Source organism: Rattus norvegicus, chromosome 3 (genome assembly GCF_036323735.1).
Source record: "Rattus norvegicus strain BN/NHsdMcwi chromosome 3, GRCr8, whole genome shotgun sequence".
Taxonomy (NCBI): domain Eukaryota; kingdom Metazoa; phylum Chordata; class Mammalia; order Rodentia; family Muridae; genus Rattus; species Rattus norvegicus.
The window spans coordinates 33,731,494-33,746,265 of NC_086021.1; the positions used below are offsets into that span (position 1 = coordinate 33,731,494).

Below are 14,772 nucleotides of genomic sequence, written 5' to 3' on the forward strand. Positions count from 1 at the left end.
CATGACCTCTGGAAGAGCGGTCTGGTGCTCTTAACCGCTGAGCCATCTCTCCAGCCCCTTGAGGTGCTTTTTAATTTGTGGACATATGCTCTACTGTTGAACTACACTCTCCATATTTGTTTTATTTATTTATTTATTTATTTATTTATTTATTTATTTATTTATTTATTATATGTAACTACACTGTAACTGGAAGAAGAGTCAGTACTCTTTTTTTTTTTTTTTTTTTTTTTTGGTTCTTTTTTTCGGAGCTGGGGACCGAACCCAGGGCCTTGCGCTTCCTAGGTAAGCGCTCTACCACTGAGCTAAATCCCCAACCCCGAGTCAGTACTCTTAACCACTAAGCCTTCTTCTCTCCAGCCCTCCATATTTGTCTCTTTATTACCGGGGTAGGTGACACACAGGTACGCAGGAGCAAGGTGTAGCTTGAAAGTGTTAGCGTGCTGGAGGCCTTGGTCCCAACCCCAGCAACACATACACATTTTTTATTTTATTTCATTTTTTTCTCTTAGTTTTTCTTGGGACAGAGTTTGCAATGTAGTCCAGCTTGGTCTGATACCTGCGATCCTCCGACCTCGACTTCAGAAGGCTAAGCTTTCAGGCTAAAAGGTGGTGGTGGTGTGCGCCTTTAATCCTCCCTCTCCAACTCTGGGAGACAGAGGCAGGCGGAATTCTAGGGTTCAAGACCAGCTTGGTCTATATATAAAGTAAGTTCCAGGACAGCCAGGGCTACACAGAGAAACCCTGGCTTAAAAAACAAACAAAACAAAACAAAACAAAACAAGGTACAGGCTGAGCCAGCGCATTTAACTTCTCTGACACAAGCCCTTTTGAATAGATGGAATGAGTGAGCCAAGTCTTCCCTCCCCTCCCCCACCGCGACTTTTGTAATTTTCGCCTGGGAATCCCTGTTCTACCAACATTTATCTGTCGCTCCAAGTGGCGATCTGCAGGCTGGGAAGGAGTCTAGCCAAACTCACGAGTTGAGTTGGGGGTTGGGAAGAGTGAAAAGAATGTTCCAGGCTGAGGTGAGGCAACAGCACGTATTAAGTCTTCGGGACAGCACACTGGGGGTGGAGGGAGAAGAGAAAGAGGAAGAACTCCTGATGAGGGCCCGGCAGTGTAACGCAGGAGTTCTGGGGGAGGGCAGGCCACCAGCCACAGGCTTTCCAGCGCAACCCGGGGTTCAAAGGCAGCCCCGCGCCGCACCCGCGGGAGCCGCCCCCTCCTCCAACGCCGGGAAGCCCCCGCCGTGAGCAACTCAAAGAACTTTCTGCTGATTGGAGGGAGGGCGAGGAGGCTGGGAGAAGGGGCGTGGGGGTGTGTGTCCCACTGTCATGTAAATATCCCCCGCGGGTAGGGCGGCTGCGAGGCCGACTTAAATCTCCGGCACCTGAGGCCGCCTCAGTTCCTGCGAGTTTCCTCCTACTGTGAACATCAGTGCTCTGGCCTCCGTCTCCTGGCCACCTCCCTCGCGCCATGGCCCCGAAGCGGCAATCTGCGATCCTGCCTCAGCCCAAGAAACCCAGACCCGTTGCTGCCCCGAAGCTGGAGGACAAGTCGGCCTCTCCCGGCCTGCCGAAGGGAGGTAAGTTCCTCCATTGCGTTTCCTTGGTGATCGAGTCTGTGGTTGTCTTTTTCTGCCCCCCCCTCCCCAAATCCCTCTGGAGATGAGACCCTCACAAACACTCGTGAAAGCTTTCTTGCCGGGGCGGCGGGGAATGAAGTTGATGTGGGAGATAGGAGCAAAAAAGCGCGGAACTGGGAGACCCGTGCACAGGGGACTTCCTCCGGCCCGGGACACCACGTGGGACCCAGCTTGTCTTTCCCAGCCCCCAAACTCTCAAATGGGGCTTCTGTCCCTGTAAATGCAGCAGCTCGAGGCCTCCCCACCCCTCCAACCCCAAGTCCTGGAGATTTCAAGCCCGCTCTGATCGTCTCCCTGTTGCTGAAGCCGCCGGCCCACAACTCTGGCCTGAATTACTGCCACCTCGTGTAGCTCCCTGCTTCCTTCTCCCATTCTGCCCGAGCAAAGAGCTAGTCACGTGGTTGTCTCCTAGACTTAAAACCTAGCCTCTCCGTTGCCCTCCAGGTACAAACTAAGACTTCCGGTACCCGAGACCCTGCCCACTGGCTCCCACCCACCTCTCCGGGTTCCCCATGGGGTGGCGTGGCCTAAAGGCCTGGAGTTGCTTTTCTCACCTCCGAGCCTGGACACCGACTTGCCCTGTGCTAGAAACTCGTGTTTGAGGCGGAGTGGGGGGTAGTCGCTTTCCAGTTTCTCGCTCTGAGCCTAAGCGCTCCTTATCTGAAGCGCTGCTGGCCGCACCCAGAATCGCCCCATCCTAGCACTTTTCTCGTTTTACGTTCAGATAGTGGTTTTCGTGCCAGCGTGCACTTTTCGCTTTCCTCTGTTGACCGAGAGGTCTGCGTTTCTTACGCACAGCTTCGAGTCGTGGTGTGGTGTTTCCCGCGTGGCTTGCTTGGGTCTGGTACGGGGCAGGGAAACAGGAGAAGTAAGGATTTGACAGACGTCTAAAGGCACGGGTGGAAGGAACACTAGGCATCGAGTGGAGATGGCATCTCTGCACTTCTGTGGACTTGTTTGCTCTTAGCTTTTTTTTTTTTTTTTTTTTTTTTTTTTTTGGTTCTTTTTTTCGGAGCTGGGGACCGAACCCAGGGCCTTGCGCTTCCTAGGCAAGCGCTCTACCACTGAGCTAAATCCCCAACCCCTGCTCTTAGCTTTTAAATGGCAGGCAAAGACCTGCCCTATGTCCCCAAATGATAAAGACAGGGAGGGTCTCGATATGTAACCCTGGCTGTCCTGGTACTCAGCTTTCAACTTGCTGGGATTAAAGGCACCGCCACACCCAGAGTTTTCTTTTTTAACGGTAGGATAGTTCACGATGGCCTCAAATTTGCCAGTGAGGATGAGACCTTGTACTTTCTGATCCCGAGCTGGGATTACTGGCTAGCACCACCATGCTCGAGGCTCTGGGTATGGAGCCCGGAACATGCAGTGAGTACACTCAGCAAACACCCTAGTTTTTTCTTACAGCTTGCTGAGACTTAGGGGTAAGCAAAATGCTGTGGTAAATCCTTTCCCTTTTGTTAGAAGCAAAATGTGAGCGAACCTTTCTGGTGTTCGTTTAGTTTGCTGGCAGAAATAGGTAAGCCATAAGGGATGGGAGGGTACCACCAAGGTCCTCCTAAACGTGCTCAGTGGTCACAGGTTGACCTGCCAGGCACTGTAGCCAGCCTCTGACACTGGTATGGAGAATGCAGTGGCTTCCTGGATGCGCCCATGCCCCAGCTTCTTCCACGTTTACAGTACCTCTTGCCTTTCTGCTTCGTTTTTCCCTTTTCTAGTATGCTTCTTGCATTCATCTTGCGAAGTTCATAACCCAATCAGTGGAATGCCCCGTGGGTCTTCTGTGGAGCAGGCTCTTGGTTCGATGCTTGCCGTGGTCACTAGCACCAACCCTTGGATCAGACGGTGTGGTTGAAAAATCTTCAGTTTTCAGAGCAAGCTTCTTTCTACCTGGGAGTGGCCCAAGAAGTCAGTGTGTCTAGGTCTGTCTTGTAGGTACAAAAAGGAAAGAGGTTGGAGAGGTGGTTAAGTGCTTAAGAGCACATTGGCCTTGCCATGGACCTGGATTTAGTTTCCAGCACCACCATGGTGGCTCACAACCACCTGTAGCTTCAGATCCAGGAGGATCCTCTTCTGGCCTTCCTTGCACTTGGCACACTTATAAACATTTACAGAAACATTTTTTTTTTTTGGTTCTTTTTTTCGGAGCTGGGGACCGAAAGAAACATTCTTATGTGTAAAAAAATAACTTTAAAAATGTTGTATGTGTGTAATGCAAAGGGAAAGAAGCAAACCTTCTTGGTCGGTTATTTTGGTTTTTTTCCCATGGATGTGTGCCAAGTCTTGATGTCTCTAAGCCATATTTAAGATATTAAGGGGTTTTAGGAGGTAAGAGCGCATGTTCAAGACCATCCTTATCTAGTTCCAGCCCCCCTCCAAAAAAATGGTTTATGTTGGTTCCTTCTCTTGTAAAGTTCAGTGGCGGGTGCGGCCGCGAGACTGGCTGCCTGGCAGATAGCAAGCAGTTAAGCAGGACTAGACCTGGGGGTCCATTCCCATTACCTCCGGTTCAGTTTATCTGTAAAGTACACTTTGTATCTTGTCTTAAGAGTTTGAGGCAGGGGGCGTGGCTGAATGATCGAAGACTTGCCACTTAGGATCCAAGGCCTACTACCTTCTGTTTCCAGTTTAGCCTAAGACCAATTATCTGTAAAAGTTACTTTGTATCTTATGAAAATACAGCCAAAGGCAGCAGAAGCCTACCCTGGTGATTTGGTGTGGGAGGGCTTCTATTGCTACGGTTTTGAGACACTGTTGCACTGTGTAGCCCAGGCTGGCCTTTGCTTCAGTCTATGTCCTTACTTGCCTTGTTTTGGTTTTGGAATTTCTTAGCAACTGTGCCAGGACCTCAAAGGACTATCAGGAAACATTCATGGTGAAAGTAACACCTGAGGTTTAGCAAATGTTAGAATCACCAAGTCATTGCTCTGCTTTTTGTCAGACCCTTCCCTCTTTAAGGAGCCTGTCCTGTCCACAGTTGCATGTGTTGGAGGTCCCTGTGCTTGGGAGCTGTGCGGGTAAGAGGTCCTTAGAGGCCGTCGCCAGGTTTCAGCTTACTGATTGCAACAGATGAATGCAATTAATTCACGGGTTGAGTACCAGGAAGGTCTAGCTGAATTTCCTGGAGTTCAGATTGAAACTTGCACTAACACATTTGTATTCTTTTATCATGAACTGCATGTATGTGTAGTATTTTACATTTACATTTACTGTCTGCCCACCATGAATGTCTTGGCTTAAAGCCGTATTGCTTTCTGTATAAGAGCTGAATGCTGGAATATGCATGGTCCAAGCAAGCAAGCCGTGGAGATCCCAGGTAGAGAGCTTTCTGGCATTTTCAGGACCACGTGCTAGGATCCTGGTGGACAGGGAACTGCTATCTTTTCATGTCCTGAAAAAGTGTTTAATCTGAAAAGCTCCCTCCGACATAGTGCTTACGGGCTTTTAAAATCTAAAGTTGGTTTTTGCTGTTTTAGCCTTTGATTTTTTTTTTTTTTCTGGAGCTGGGGACCGAACCCAGGGCCTTGCACTTGCTAGGCAAGTGCTCTACCACTGAGCTAAATCCCCAACCCCCCCTTAGCCTTTGATGTTTAAGAAACCTTAAACATTTACCCATTTGTCACCACCAAAAATGTGCTTCCTTCACCGCTGAGATCCGGATACCTGGTACAAAGTTAAGCCGAAGGACCTGTGGCAGAAAGGTCCTTTCTACATTCAGAGGACTTAAACATTTAGTGTGGTTCTGTTTGAGTGTGAATCTATGACAGATTTTTTAAAAATTCAGAACCGAGGGCAGAGGCTTGATTTGGCCCACGCATACAACAGGGCCCTGCGAGTAGACTGGATACATGAACTGCGTGCGTGTGGCTTTGGATATCAGCCTAGAGTTTTGAGTGGGTCCACAGCTTCTCCATCTAGAAAAAGACGAAGGTGCCCGGGGTGCAGAACTCGGGCCCTGAGTGTAGCCAGGGTACTCCTAAGGCCTGTACTTTAGAGGGGCTGCGCGCTCCCCCTCTCCGGAGCCCCCGGCCGCCCCGCAAAGGGAAGCCGCTCAGCCACCACGTGATGCGCGGGTATTGGGGAAAGGAGGCCCCGCCTCTCAAGTCACCGCGCGACGCGCGAATGTCCCGGGTCGGCTGGAGAAGGGGAGAGCGGGGGAGGGGAGCACCGCGCGGTGGCCGGACCATGCGTCGCTGAGCCGCTTCCTCCCGCCTCTCGTCCAGGCCCCAGTGTCCCCACCACCGCCGCCGCCACCCGCCACGGCCCCGCCCCCTGGCCCGCGGCCCCGGCCAATCGCTGCACGGCGCGAGCTTCTCCGGCCGGGGGTGGGACTTGCGCAGGCCTGGCGCGCCTGCGCTCTGCGGACTGCCCCTCGCCGCGAAGAGGAGGAGGTGGTGGAGGAGGAGGTGGAGGAGGAGGAGGCGGCTCAGGGCAATCGAGAAGCGAGCCGGAGCGCAGGGCGCGAGTCGAGGAGCCCAGCCGAGCCGCCGCCGCCTCCCCGCCTTCAGTGAGAGCCCCGGCCGGGGGCTCGCCACAACGCGCCCGGGCCTGCCTCGGCGTCAGGCCCCGCGGGCAGTGCCAGGCAGCCAGGGGGAGGGCAAGCAAGTGAGCGCCGGGAGGAGGCGGCCGGAGCAAGCGGGCGCCGCGCGTGTGGCGTGAGGGGAAGCCGCTGGCCGCCCCCTTGGCCGTCCCTTCGCTCCCCCTCCCCGCTCCCCGCCCCAACCACGGAGGGCACCATGTCTGCGCCGACGGCCAAAGCCAGTAAAAAGGAGCTCAACTCCAATCACGACGGGGCCGACGAGACCTCAGGTGAGGACCGGGCGCGGCGGGGGCCCGGCCGCGCCGCCATCTTTCGGCCCGGGCCGCGGGGCTGCGGGGGGCGCGCAGAGGCCGCGGAGCTGGCGCCTTTTTGTGTGCGGCCCGGGACCGGGGGGCCGGGGTGGCGCCGTGGCGGCGAGCGGTACGGCCGAAGCGGGGGCGCTGCGGCCTGCGCGGCGGGCGGAGACCCCCCCTTCCCCCCGCCCGCGCTCTCCTCCCCCTCCCTCCCTCCCGAGAAGCCTCTCTTTATTGTGCTCCGCCATGATGCCTCGCTCCCATCAGCCGCCGCCGCCGCCACATGGTGCGGCCGGACGCAGCCTTGCGGCTCGGCCTCTCGCGTTGCCCTGCTTCCCGCCCGGAGCCGGCACCACGGCGGGACCGGGAACCAGGGTCTGGGGCGGGGTAGGGGCGCGGAACCGGCGGGAGGATGCTCTAGGCTGCGCGGGTTGCACACCCCACGTGGGGCAGCCACACTCGGGCGCGCCGGGGATGTGAGGAATCTGGCCTGGAGACCGTGCAATACAGGGGCTTCAAGGGCCTTTAGGATGCCTAGCCCTCGCCTGGAGGGTCGTTTCGAGCCCAGGACAGCTCCAGACCCGGGGCTAGTTACCGGAAATGAGCCGCGCGATCGGGCCCCTTCACGCCCACTTGGCTTTGTAAAAGCCTTCACAACCCTCCTCGGACAAAAGGGCACGAAATAAGAGCACACCTCCTCTCTTTATGCCTTCTAGTTTTTGAGTGGGGTTTTCTCAGAAAGTGTTCAGAAATCCTGCACGGCCGTGTACGATGACCAATCATCAAGAATGGGTTGGAAGAGTAAGGTCAGGTTGGAATCAGGTTTTCATTCTAAGTCTGTAAAGACGACTGTGGTAGTTTGGTGACTAAACTGGTCTTTTTCGGTGTATGTTGATAATCATAATAAGTTGAAGCACTGGGGCTTTTATTATTATATTTTTTTAAAGCGGTTGTACCAGTTGGTAGTATCCTAATTTGACCATGGATTAGTTTCCACACTGTTAGCAGCTGTCACCATTCTCTTAGAAATGTATGTAATTAGTAGTAATAAACATGAAGAATTTTTGAATGAGGCTAAGCCTCTTGTCCACCTCTCATAATGAAGGCCAATGATTGAACCTTTGTAAAACTTTAAAAAGTGATCCAGTGAAGAAGCATTTTCCCGAGGTAGTGGAGTAGATTCCTTAATTTGTGAATGGTAGGGTAATGAGAAGGTAATTTGTCAACTGCGGGCTTGAGCACGTGGGGAGCATGCTTTGTAGTAAGCACATTTCTACAGCTTTACTGTTGCAGTTCCCATCCTAGTATCAGGAAGTGTAGGTTGTAATTAGTATTGAGTCTTATGTTCCCTTTTGTTTTGCAGAAAAAGAACAGCAAGAAGCAATTGAACATATTGATGAAGTACAAAATGAAATAGACAGGTAAAATACATTGAATTCATGTTATGGAAGTTCTCACGAAACTGATTGGCCACCAGTTAGCTACAGGAAGGTTTTGGTGAACACACTCATTAATTCCAGTTTCTCAGTCTGGCTATAATTCCTGGGTTAAGTAAGCTGGGTATACTTTAAGAAGTTACAGAATTGTCAGGCTGCTGCCTGGCTTTTGAAGAGTAGTATAGGAACAGTGTTGCTTGTTTCTTAGTTACCCTTCCCTTACACTTTCTGCTACTGGGGACACAGTCATAGCCTGGGAAGTACAGTATACTGAAATGCAATGTTGCAGATACTGGAGATGAGCTGCGTTGGTTGGCTCAGTGTTTTTAGTTTCCAGAGAGGACTGGGCCACAGGGCAGCAGGTGCTTGGTAAGGGGAGTAAGAAAACAGTGTGACAGCCTGTATTGGTTGGGTATTGGGCCTTACGGTTTTTACCATGGTAGGTTTTGATTCTCATCTTTGTTTGTTTCAGGCTTAATGAACAAGCCAGTGAGGAAATTTTGAAAGTAGAACAAAAATATAACAAACTCCGCCAACCATTTTTTCAGAAGAGGTCAGAATTGATCGCCAAAATCCCAAATTTTTGGGTAACAACATTTGTCAACCATCCACAAGGTATGTGGGGGGCCAGTGCTGTTGAGGTTTGCCAGGGCGTGGGTCCTGGAGTTTGGGGGAGCTCTGGGGGGCAGTTAACATCACAGAGCTACAGTTGGACAAGAACAGTCTTGCGGTTGATGGGTTTAGTGGAAATAGCAAAGTTGAAAGTTTTTCACTGAGTTTTAAAACATTAAAAAGATCATTCAAACTTGAACTGAACTGAGTTGCTTCTCTAGTGTCTGCACTGCTTGGGGAGGAAGACGAGGAGGCCCTGCACTATTTGACCAGAGTTGAAGTGACAGAATTTGAAGACATTAAATCAGGTTACAGAATAGATTTTGTAAGTACCTAACATCCTGCTTGCCACTAACAATGAGCATGTGCCTTGGTGTGGAAGCTGTGTATTGATTTCTCATCTTTTGATCTTTTACAGTATTTTGATGAAAATCCTTACTTTGAAAATAAAGTTCTCTCCAAAGAATTTCATCTGAATGAGAGCGGTGACCCATCTTCAAAGTCCACCGAAATCAAATGGAAATCTGGAAAGGTACTTTGTATATCATGACTTACCTGGACCTCCTGACGGGTGTGCAGTGCCTTAGATTCCAGGGTGCCCAGGAGTGCAGTGATAAGTTTGCTTTCATGTGCAGTCAGTGTCGCCCACTCAGGTTTTTCAGTCTCCATTTTTTGGAGACATGGGTTTGGTTTCTTGATTTAGGTAGGAAGTCATTTTATGAAGTCAGTTAGTAGATGTGTCCTGGGAAAGCAGTTTACAAGACTTTACCTAGTGCACATTTTATCATTGTTCTTAGTAGTGTGATCTTCTTTACTGGTCTCCGTTGTACTTTATGTGGGGTTGAGGTATGATGGGGAGCAAATAGAGTGTTCATGTTTTCATTTAGGATTTGACAAAACGCTCAAGTCAAACGCAGAATAAGGCCAGCAGGAAGAGGCAGCACGAAGAGCCAGAGAGCTTCTTTACCTGGTTTACTGACCATTCAGACGCAGGTGCTGACGAGTTAGGAGAGGTCATCAAAGATGATATTTGGCCAAATCCTTTGCAGTACTATTTGGTGAGTTAATGTTGAGTGGCTTGAAGGAGGTGATGTATCCACAGTGAGTTCAGAAAAAACAACACCGCCTGGCATTTTCAGGTTCCCGATATGGATGATGAAGAAGGAGAGGCAGAGGATGACGATGATGACGATGAAGAGGAGGAAGGGTTGGAAGACATTGATGAAGAAGGAGACGAGGACGAAGGTGAAGAAGACGATGATGAGGATGAAGGGGAGGAAGGAGAGGTAAGTAAACTCTACCAAGCCCTAGTGATTTTTAGAATATGTATGAAACAACTGGCTGAGATGTTGGGAGAATGGAGTGCTAACATCTCTGCATCTTCCCTTGTTTTTTAATTTTATATGTTTAATTATATATGTTAGCCTATGTCTCTGCCCCACATGTGGGACAACCTTCCAAGGTCAGAAGACATAGGATCCCGTGGTGTTGACGTTAAGGGTGTGATTGAGCTGCTGTGGGTTCTGAGAACCCTGAGGTGCTCTTGTCTGGGAGCATGCTCTCCCCTATCGATGGAGATTCCTTAGGCTAGGAAAGCAGGGTGTTGGGGAAGGTCAGTCCGATCTCCATTCAGAAGCCTAGTGTAGTGGAAGGGCTCAGAATTTGCCCTGGTGCTGACTGCGCCTTTGTTCTTCCAGGAGGATGAAGGCGAGGATGACTAGCACAGAAGACCGATGGATCCAACCTTCTTTTTCATTTTCTTTTTATTTTTTAAATTTCCCCAGTCCCTGGGAGCGAGTTGCAGTCCTTTCCTCCCTGTCCCTCTGTGCTCAGCCGCCCTGTTTTTGAGGTCTCAACATCATGGTTCTCAACTAATTTGGGGGGAAAATATCTTGAGCAAAATACAACAGGAAAAGAATCTTCACGTTTCTGTTCTAAATTCATTTTTATCCTTGTCTCAAACTGTGGATTCAACACCACCACCATGCTCTGTGGGAAGAAAGAAAAGCCCTCCAGTTCCCTTGGCTCTGCTGGAGGCTGGAGGGTGCTAGGCCCCTGTGTAGTAGTGCATAGAATTCTAGCTTTTTCTTTTCTCTGTATATTGGGCTCAGAGATTACACTGTGTCTCTATGTGAATACAGACAGTTAGCATTTACCAACATGGATCTGTCTACTTTCTCTTGTTTAATAAAAAGGAAAAAAAAAGAAAAAGGGGGGGGATAGACAGTGAGCAAGGGTGGGATCGAGGTGTCGGGGGGGTATGTGGGCATCTGACAACATGGCTTCTCCTTTGGCATGTTTCATTGTGACGTTTAACAGACATCCTTGCCGTTTAAGGTGACACTTAAATAAAATAAAACTCTCCTGATGAAGACTTGAGCCCGCCACTCACGGGAGAACCAGCAGACGCTGTAGGGGTTTATTTGGAGTTGGCATTCTCTGTTGTAACTTTCATCTTTAGTTTTTTTCTTTCCTTTTTTTTCTCTTTTTTTTTTTTCTCTTTTTTTACTCTTTTTCGGTTTTCACTGGAAGGAAAAAGATGCTCATTTTAAATGTTGCCGTGTACAAGTTGCTTTGTTACAATAAAATCAATGTGTACACAAAGGACCTGATGCTTTTCTGTCAGAAGAGATGCTCCACAGACCTTCCAAGTTTGACCTGCATAATGACACCATGTCAAACTTTGTCTCCCTAACTTCGTATTTTTTATACGCACTTTGCAGGATGACCTCAGGGCTGTGCAGATTGAGTTAAAGGGATTTGAATCATGTCTTAACGTCTCCGTAACTGAGTGGGCACAGCTTGCTGCTGTGGACTCGTACCCTTGGTTTTTATCTCACATTTGGCATTTTTTTAAAAAAAAAAAAATAAGGGCCTTTAGTTACCTGGATCTCATGGCAGCACCTGCTCCCACTGTCACTGACCTGATACTCTAATGCCATCTACAAAGGACAACTGCTGGTGTGAACTGGCAGTGTGAACTGACCGAGAAGGTGGGCTGTCTGTCAGGGTGAGCAGTCGGTGAGGTGGGCTGTCACGGGTATGTAGCAGAAACTCTCAGACGTGACTCTGACCTGGGTGGATGAAGAGCTGTCTGCCCAGCGCCATTGTGCAGAGAACAATGTTTCGGGAAGCGACCTGATGCATAAGCTTTTTAATGCTGTAAAATAGAGCTAAAATGAAATGCCACTTTTTCAGAGATGATTAATGGACAGCCTGGTCAAATTCAAAGCTTTCTGATGTATAAAACTTTATAAATGGAACTACTCCATCAATAGGCAAAGTGTAACCAAAATCTGTCTAGATGGATAGTGTGTAATTTCTGCACAGGACTCTGTTTAGTAAATACATCACTGTATACGTCAGGAATCTTGCTCCAATAAAGGAACATAAAGATTTTTTTTTGGACTGGGGTCATTCTCCTTGTTTTGAAGTGGGGTGCCAGTGCTGCTGGTTTGGCGGTAATTATGGCCCAAATGGCATGCAGAAGGTTGAGTGATGCACGTCAGATTCATAAACGTTTGTTTGAATGTGATGTGGGGGTGGCGCTGACCTTGCACTAAGTGAATACTGACCCCAGGAGAGTTGAGTAGTTGAGTGTGTGTGAGAGAATAGCATTGCATCACTTAAGCTATGTCCCTAACCTCTGACCCCCTTAAGTTTTTGCTGGTATACCAGTTAGTTCCTTCTATTTTTACATGTGTGGGGTTTTCAGCGATATAAGATTCCTATCATTCTTTGGTATCTCCTTTATTTGAGGCATTTTATGCCCTTGTGCTCCATACCTATAATTCAGACAATCCTTGAGTTTTCACTTACCACACTTGAGTCTCCCAAGTATCTGGGGTTATAGGACTCAACATTGGGAAGGCTTTTTGAGGGGAAAGACCTACAGAGAGCTAGGATTCAGGAAGAAGGTGAAGGGCTATGTGAGAACTTTTGTGTAATTATTTGTATGAATATTTTGCTTGCTTCCATATCTGCACAAAGAATTTTCTGGGAGGCCAGAAAAGGGAGTTGGTTGGGATTCCGTGGGCCAAATATTGTCACTGTTTCACGAAAAGAATTGAAGACTGGGAGACGTGAGCAAGCCAAACGTGGGCTGCTTTAAAAGGGTTTATGAGACCTCAGGACTAGCATTAACAGGCCATACTGCTTAGCTGCTGGGCCGTTAGACTGGGTTTGAGAAGTTACGGTTTCGTTGTTTTAAACATGCCTTTAATCAGCGTTCTAGAGACAAGTGGGCAAGCGTAGTGAGAAGATCGCTATTGAACCTGCAATTGCCTGAGCCGCTTCCCATCTCAGACCTGCAACAGCATCTCTATAGAGCATAACCTTGGTCAGGCATGCTGGGGGCAGAGAGATGCGGAGGCTCTGCTGAGTTCAAGGACATCCCTTTGGGGTCTTTTTCGGTGGGAGGCAGGCTGATCTGCGTTTGAGACCAATCTGGTCTACAGAGTTCCAGGACTGCCAAAGCTACAAAAAGTATAGTCTGGATATGAAGGGTTTAAGTCTTGGGGGATGTTAGAGGTTAACATTTGACTCACAGAAGACCTGGGTTTATTTCTCGGCACCCACATAATGGCCAACAACCCTCAGTGACTCCAGTTCTGAAGCATCGTCACATTTCTGGCCTCTGCATATACATATGGCACGGACATGGAAGCACTGATGGGACAAAAACACATAACAACGCTGGAGAGATGGCTCAGTGATTAAAGTCACTGACTTTTCTGTCCTGAGTTCAATTCCCAGCAACCACATGGTAGCTCACGCCCATCTGTAATGGGATCTGATGCCCTCTTCTGGTGTGTCTGAAGACAATGTACTCAGACAAGACAAATAAATCTTGGAAAGGAAAAGTTGCACTGTGTGTGTCAGTTTACTTTGGGTATGATGTGTGTTTCTGAGTGGATGCCATGCAAGTGGGTGCCCTGGGGTTGGAGTCGGGTTATTTGGGAACCACCTAGTGGAGGTGGATCCAAACATTGAGCCTCTGGATGCAGATGCTTTTTCTGAGTGCTGGGATTAAAGGCACTGTCCTCCCCATCAGGTCTAATGGGTTGTAGTTGTATGATTAGAGCAATTACAGGATGTTTCCCAGCCCTAGCCATATCTACTGATTTCCCAGAGGCCTAGAATAGCTACACCAGTGGGGTACAGGAAGATGTACCCTGTGTGGAGCCTGAGGCACCCTCAGGTTGTCCAGTCTTAAAGTATCTTAGGTGTGACCGGTGGTTCTGAAGTAGCATTCTATAAAAGACGGGGTTTTCATCTGTGGGGCAGGGTTTGTCTACAATGTAGAACCCCAGCATTTGACCCCCAGCACCAGAAGGCAGAGCAAGCACATACAGAATCTTTTAGAGGTCTTGGAGATCTAGTCATTGCCTTGGGAGTTAAGAGTTGGGGGCTGTGATCAATCACGTGTGCGGGAACTTGGTTTGTGTATCCTTGGCTGCCTGGGACTCTATACTAGGCTATCCCTTGAGTTCTGCCTCTCAGATGCTGGAGTTGTAGGCATGTGCCTTCCGTTCCTGGCTTCCCTTTTTTCCTGTTCTATGCATCTCTGATTAATCTTGAACTACCGTTAGCATCAGCCAGTGCACTTTCACTGCATGGAGGTTGCGGGTGGGGTCCCTATCTGATTCCAGGGGCTAAAGTACTGGCAGCAAAATCCCTTTACACACAGCCGCTGTCCAAAGGAGAGCTCTCAGACGGTTTAGCTTCTAGGAGAGCAGTAGTACCTCCTGTTAAGTGAGAGGTTTGTGGGAGACAGAGGCTCACTCAAGGCCCATCTGAGAAGGTTGGACGGCGGTGGAGGTGGTGCCCATCTTTAATCCCAGCACTTGGGAAGCAGAGGTAGATGAGTTCTAGGCCAACCTGGTCTACAGAGCCATTCCAGGATAGCCAGGGCTACACAGAGAACTCATGTCTCAGAAATGGGAGGAAAGATGCATTTGAATGGTGGAATTACAGCCGTACACCACTGGGCCCTCTTGAAATATCTTTAACCTGTGAACTGTAACACTGGCAACCCAAAGGGAGAGGTTTACTAGTGTGATTCATGGATTTTATAAGCTGTGGTACCTTTTCTTGTCGCCAGAGGTTCTTTTCCTTCTGAGTGGAAGGTGAAGCCATGAATGGTGACACATTTAATCCCAGAACGGTATATTAGTCCTTGACTCACATGTATAATGTAGCACAGAAAGATCGAGAGAGCTCAATAGAGTTCATGGAGAG

At 49.3% G+C, this 14,772-nt stretch overlaps 1 protein-coding gene across 7 annotated transcripts; it reads left to right on the top strand.

Annotated features, from left to right (window-relative positions):
* Window positions 1-825: 825 nt before the first annotated feature.
* Set (Set nuclear proto-oncogene) lies at window positions 826-11,940 on the top strand. 7 transcript variants are annotated; one of them, XM_039106777.2, is made up of 9 exons: window positions 826-1,028; window positions 1,361-1,588; window positions 7,848-7,905; window positions 8,393-8,535; window positions 8,754-8,857; window positions 8,951-9,064; window positions 9,420-9,590; window positions 9,672-9,818; window positions 10,230-11,940. In XM_039106777.2, the coding sequence occupies exons 2-9, from the start codon at window positions 1,480-1,482 to the stop codon at window positions 10,251-10,253; spliced, it is 870 nt and encodes a 289-aa protein (XP_038962705.1). In that variant the 5' UTR covers window positions 826-1,028; window positions 1,361-1,479; the 3' UTR covers window positions 10,254-11,940. The 7 variants fall into 7 exon arrangements, with proteins under 7 accessions (XP_038962705.1, XP_063139086.1, XP_063139087.1 ...); XM_039106778.2 differs by lacking the exon at window positions 826-1,028 and adding an exon at window positions 1,105-1,252; XM_063283016.1 differs by having other exon boundaries at window positions 893-1,028; window positions 9,672-11,940.
* Window positions 11,941-14,772: the final 2,832 nt, after the last annotated feature.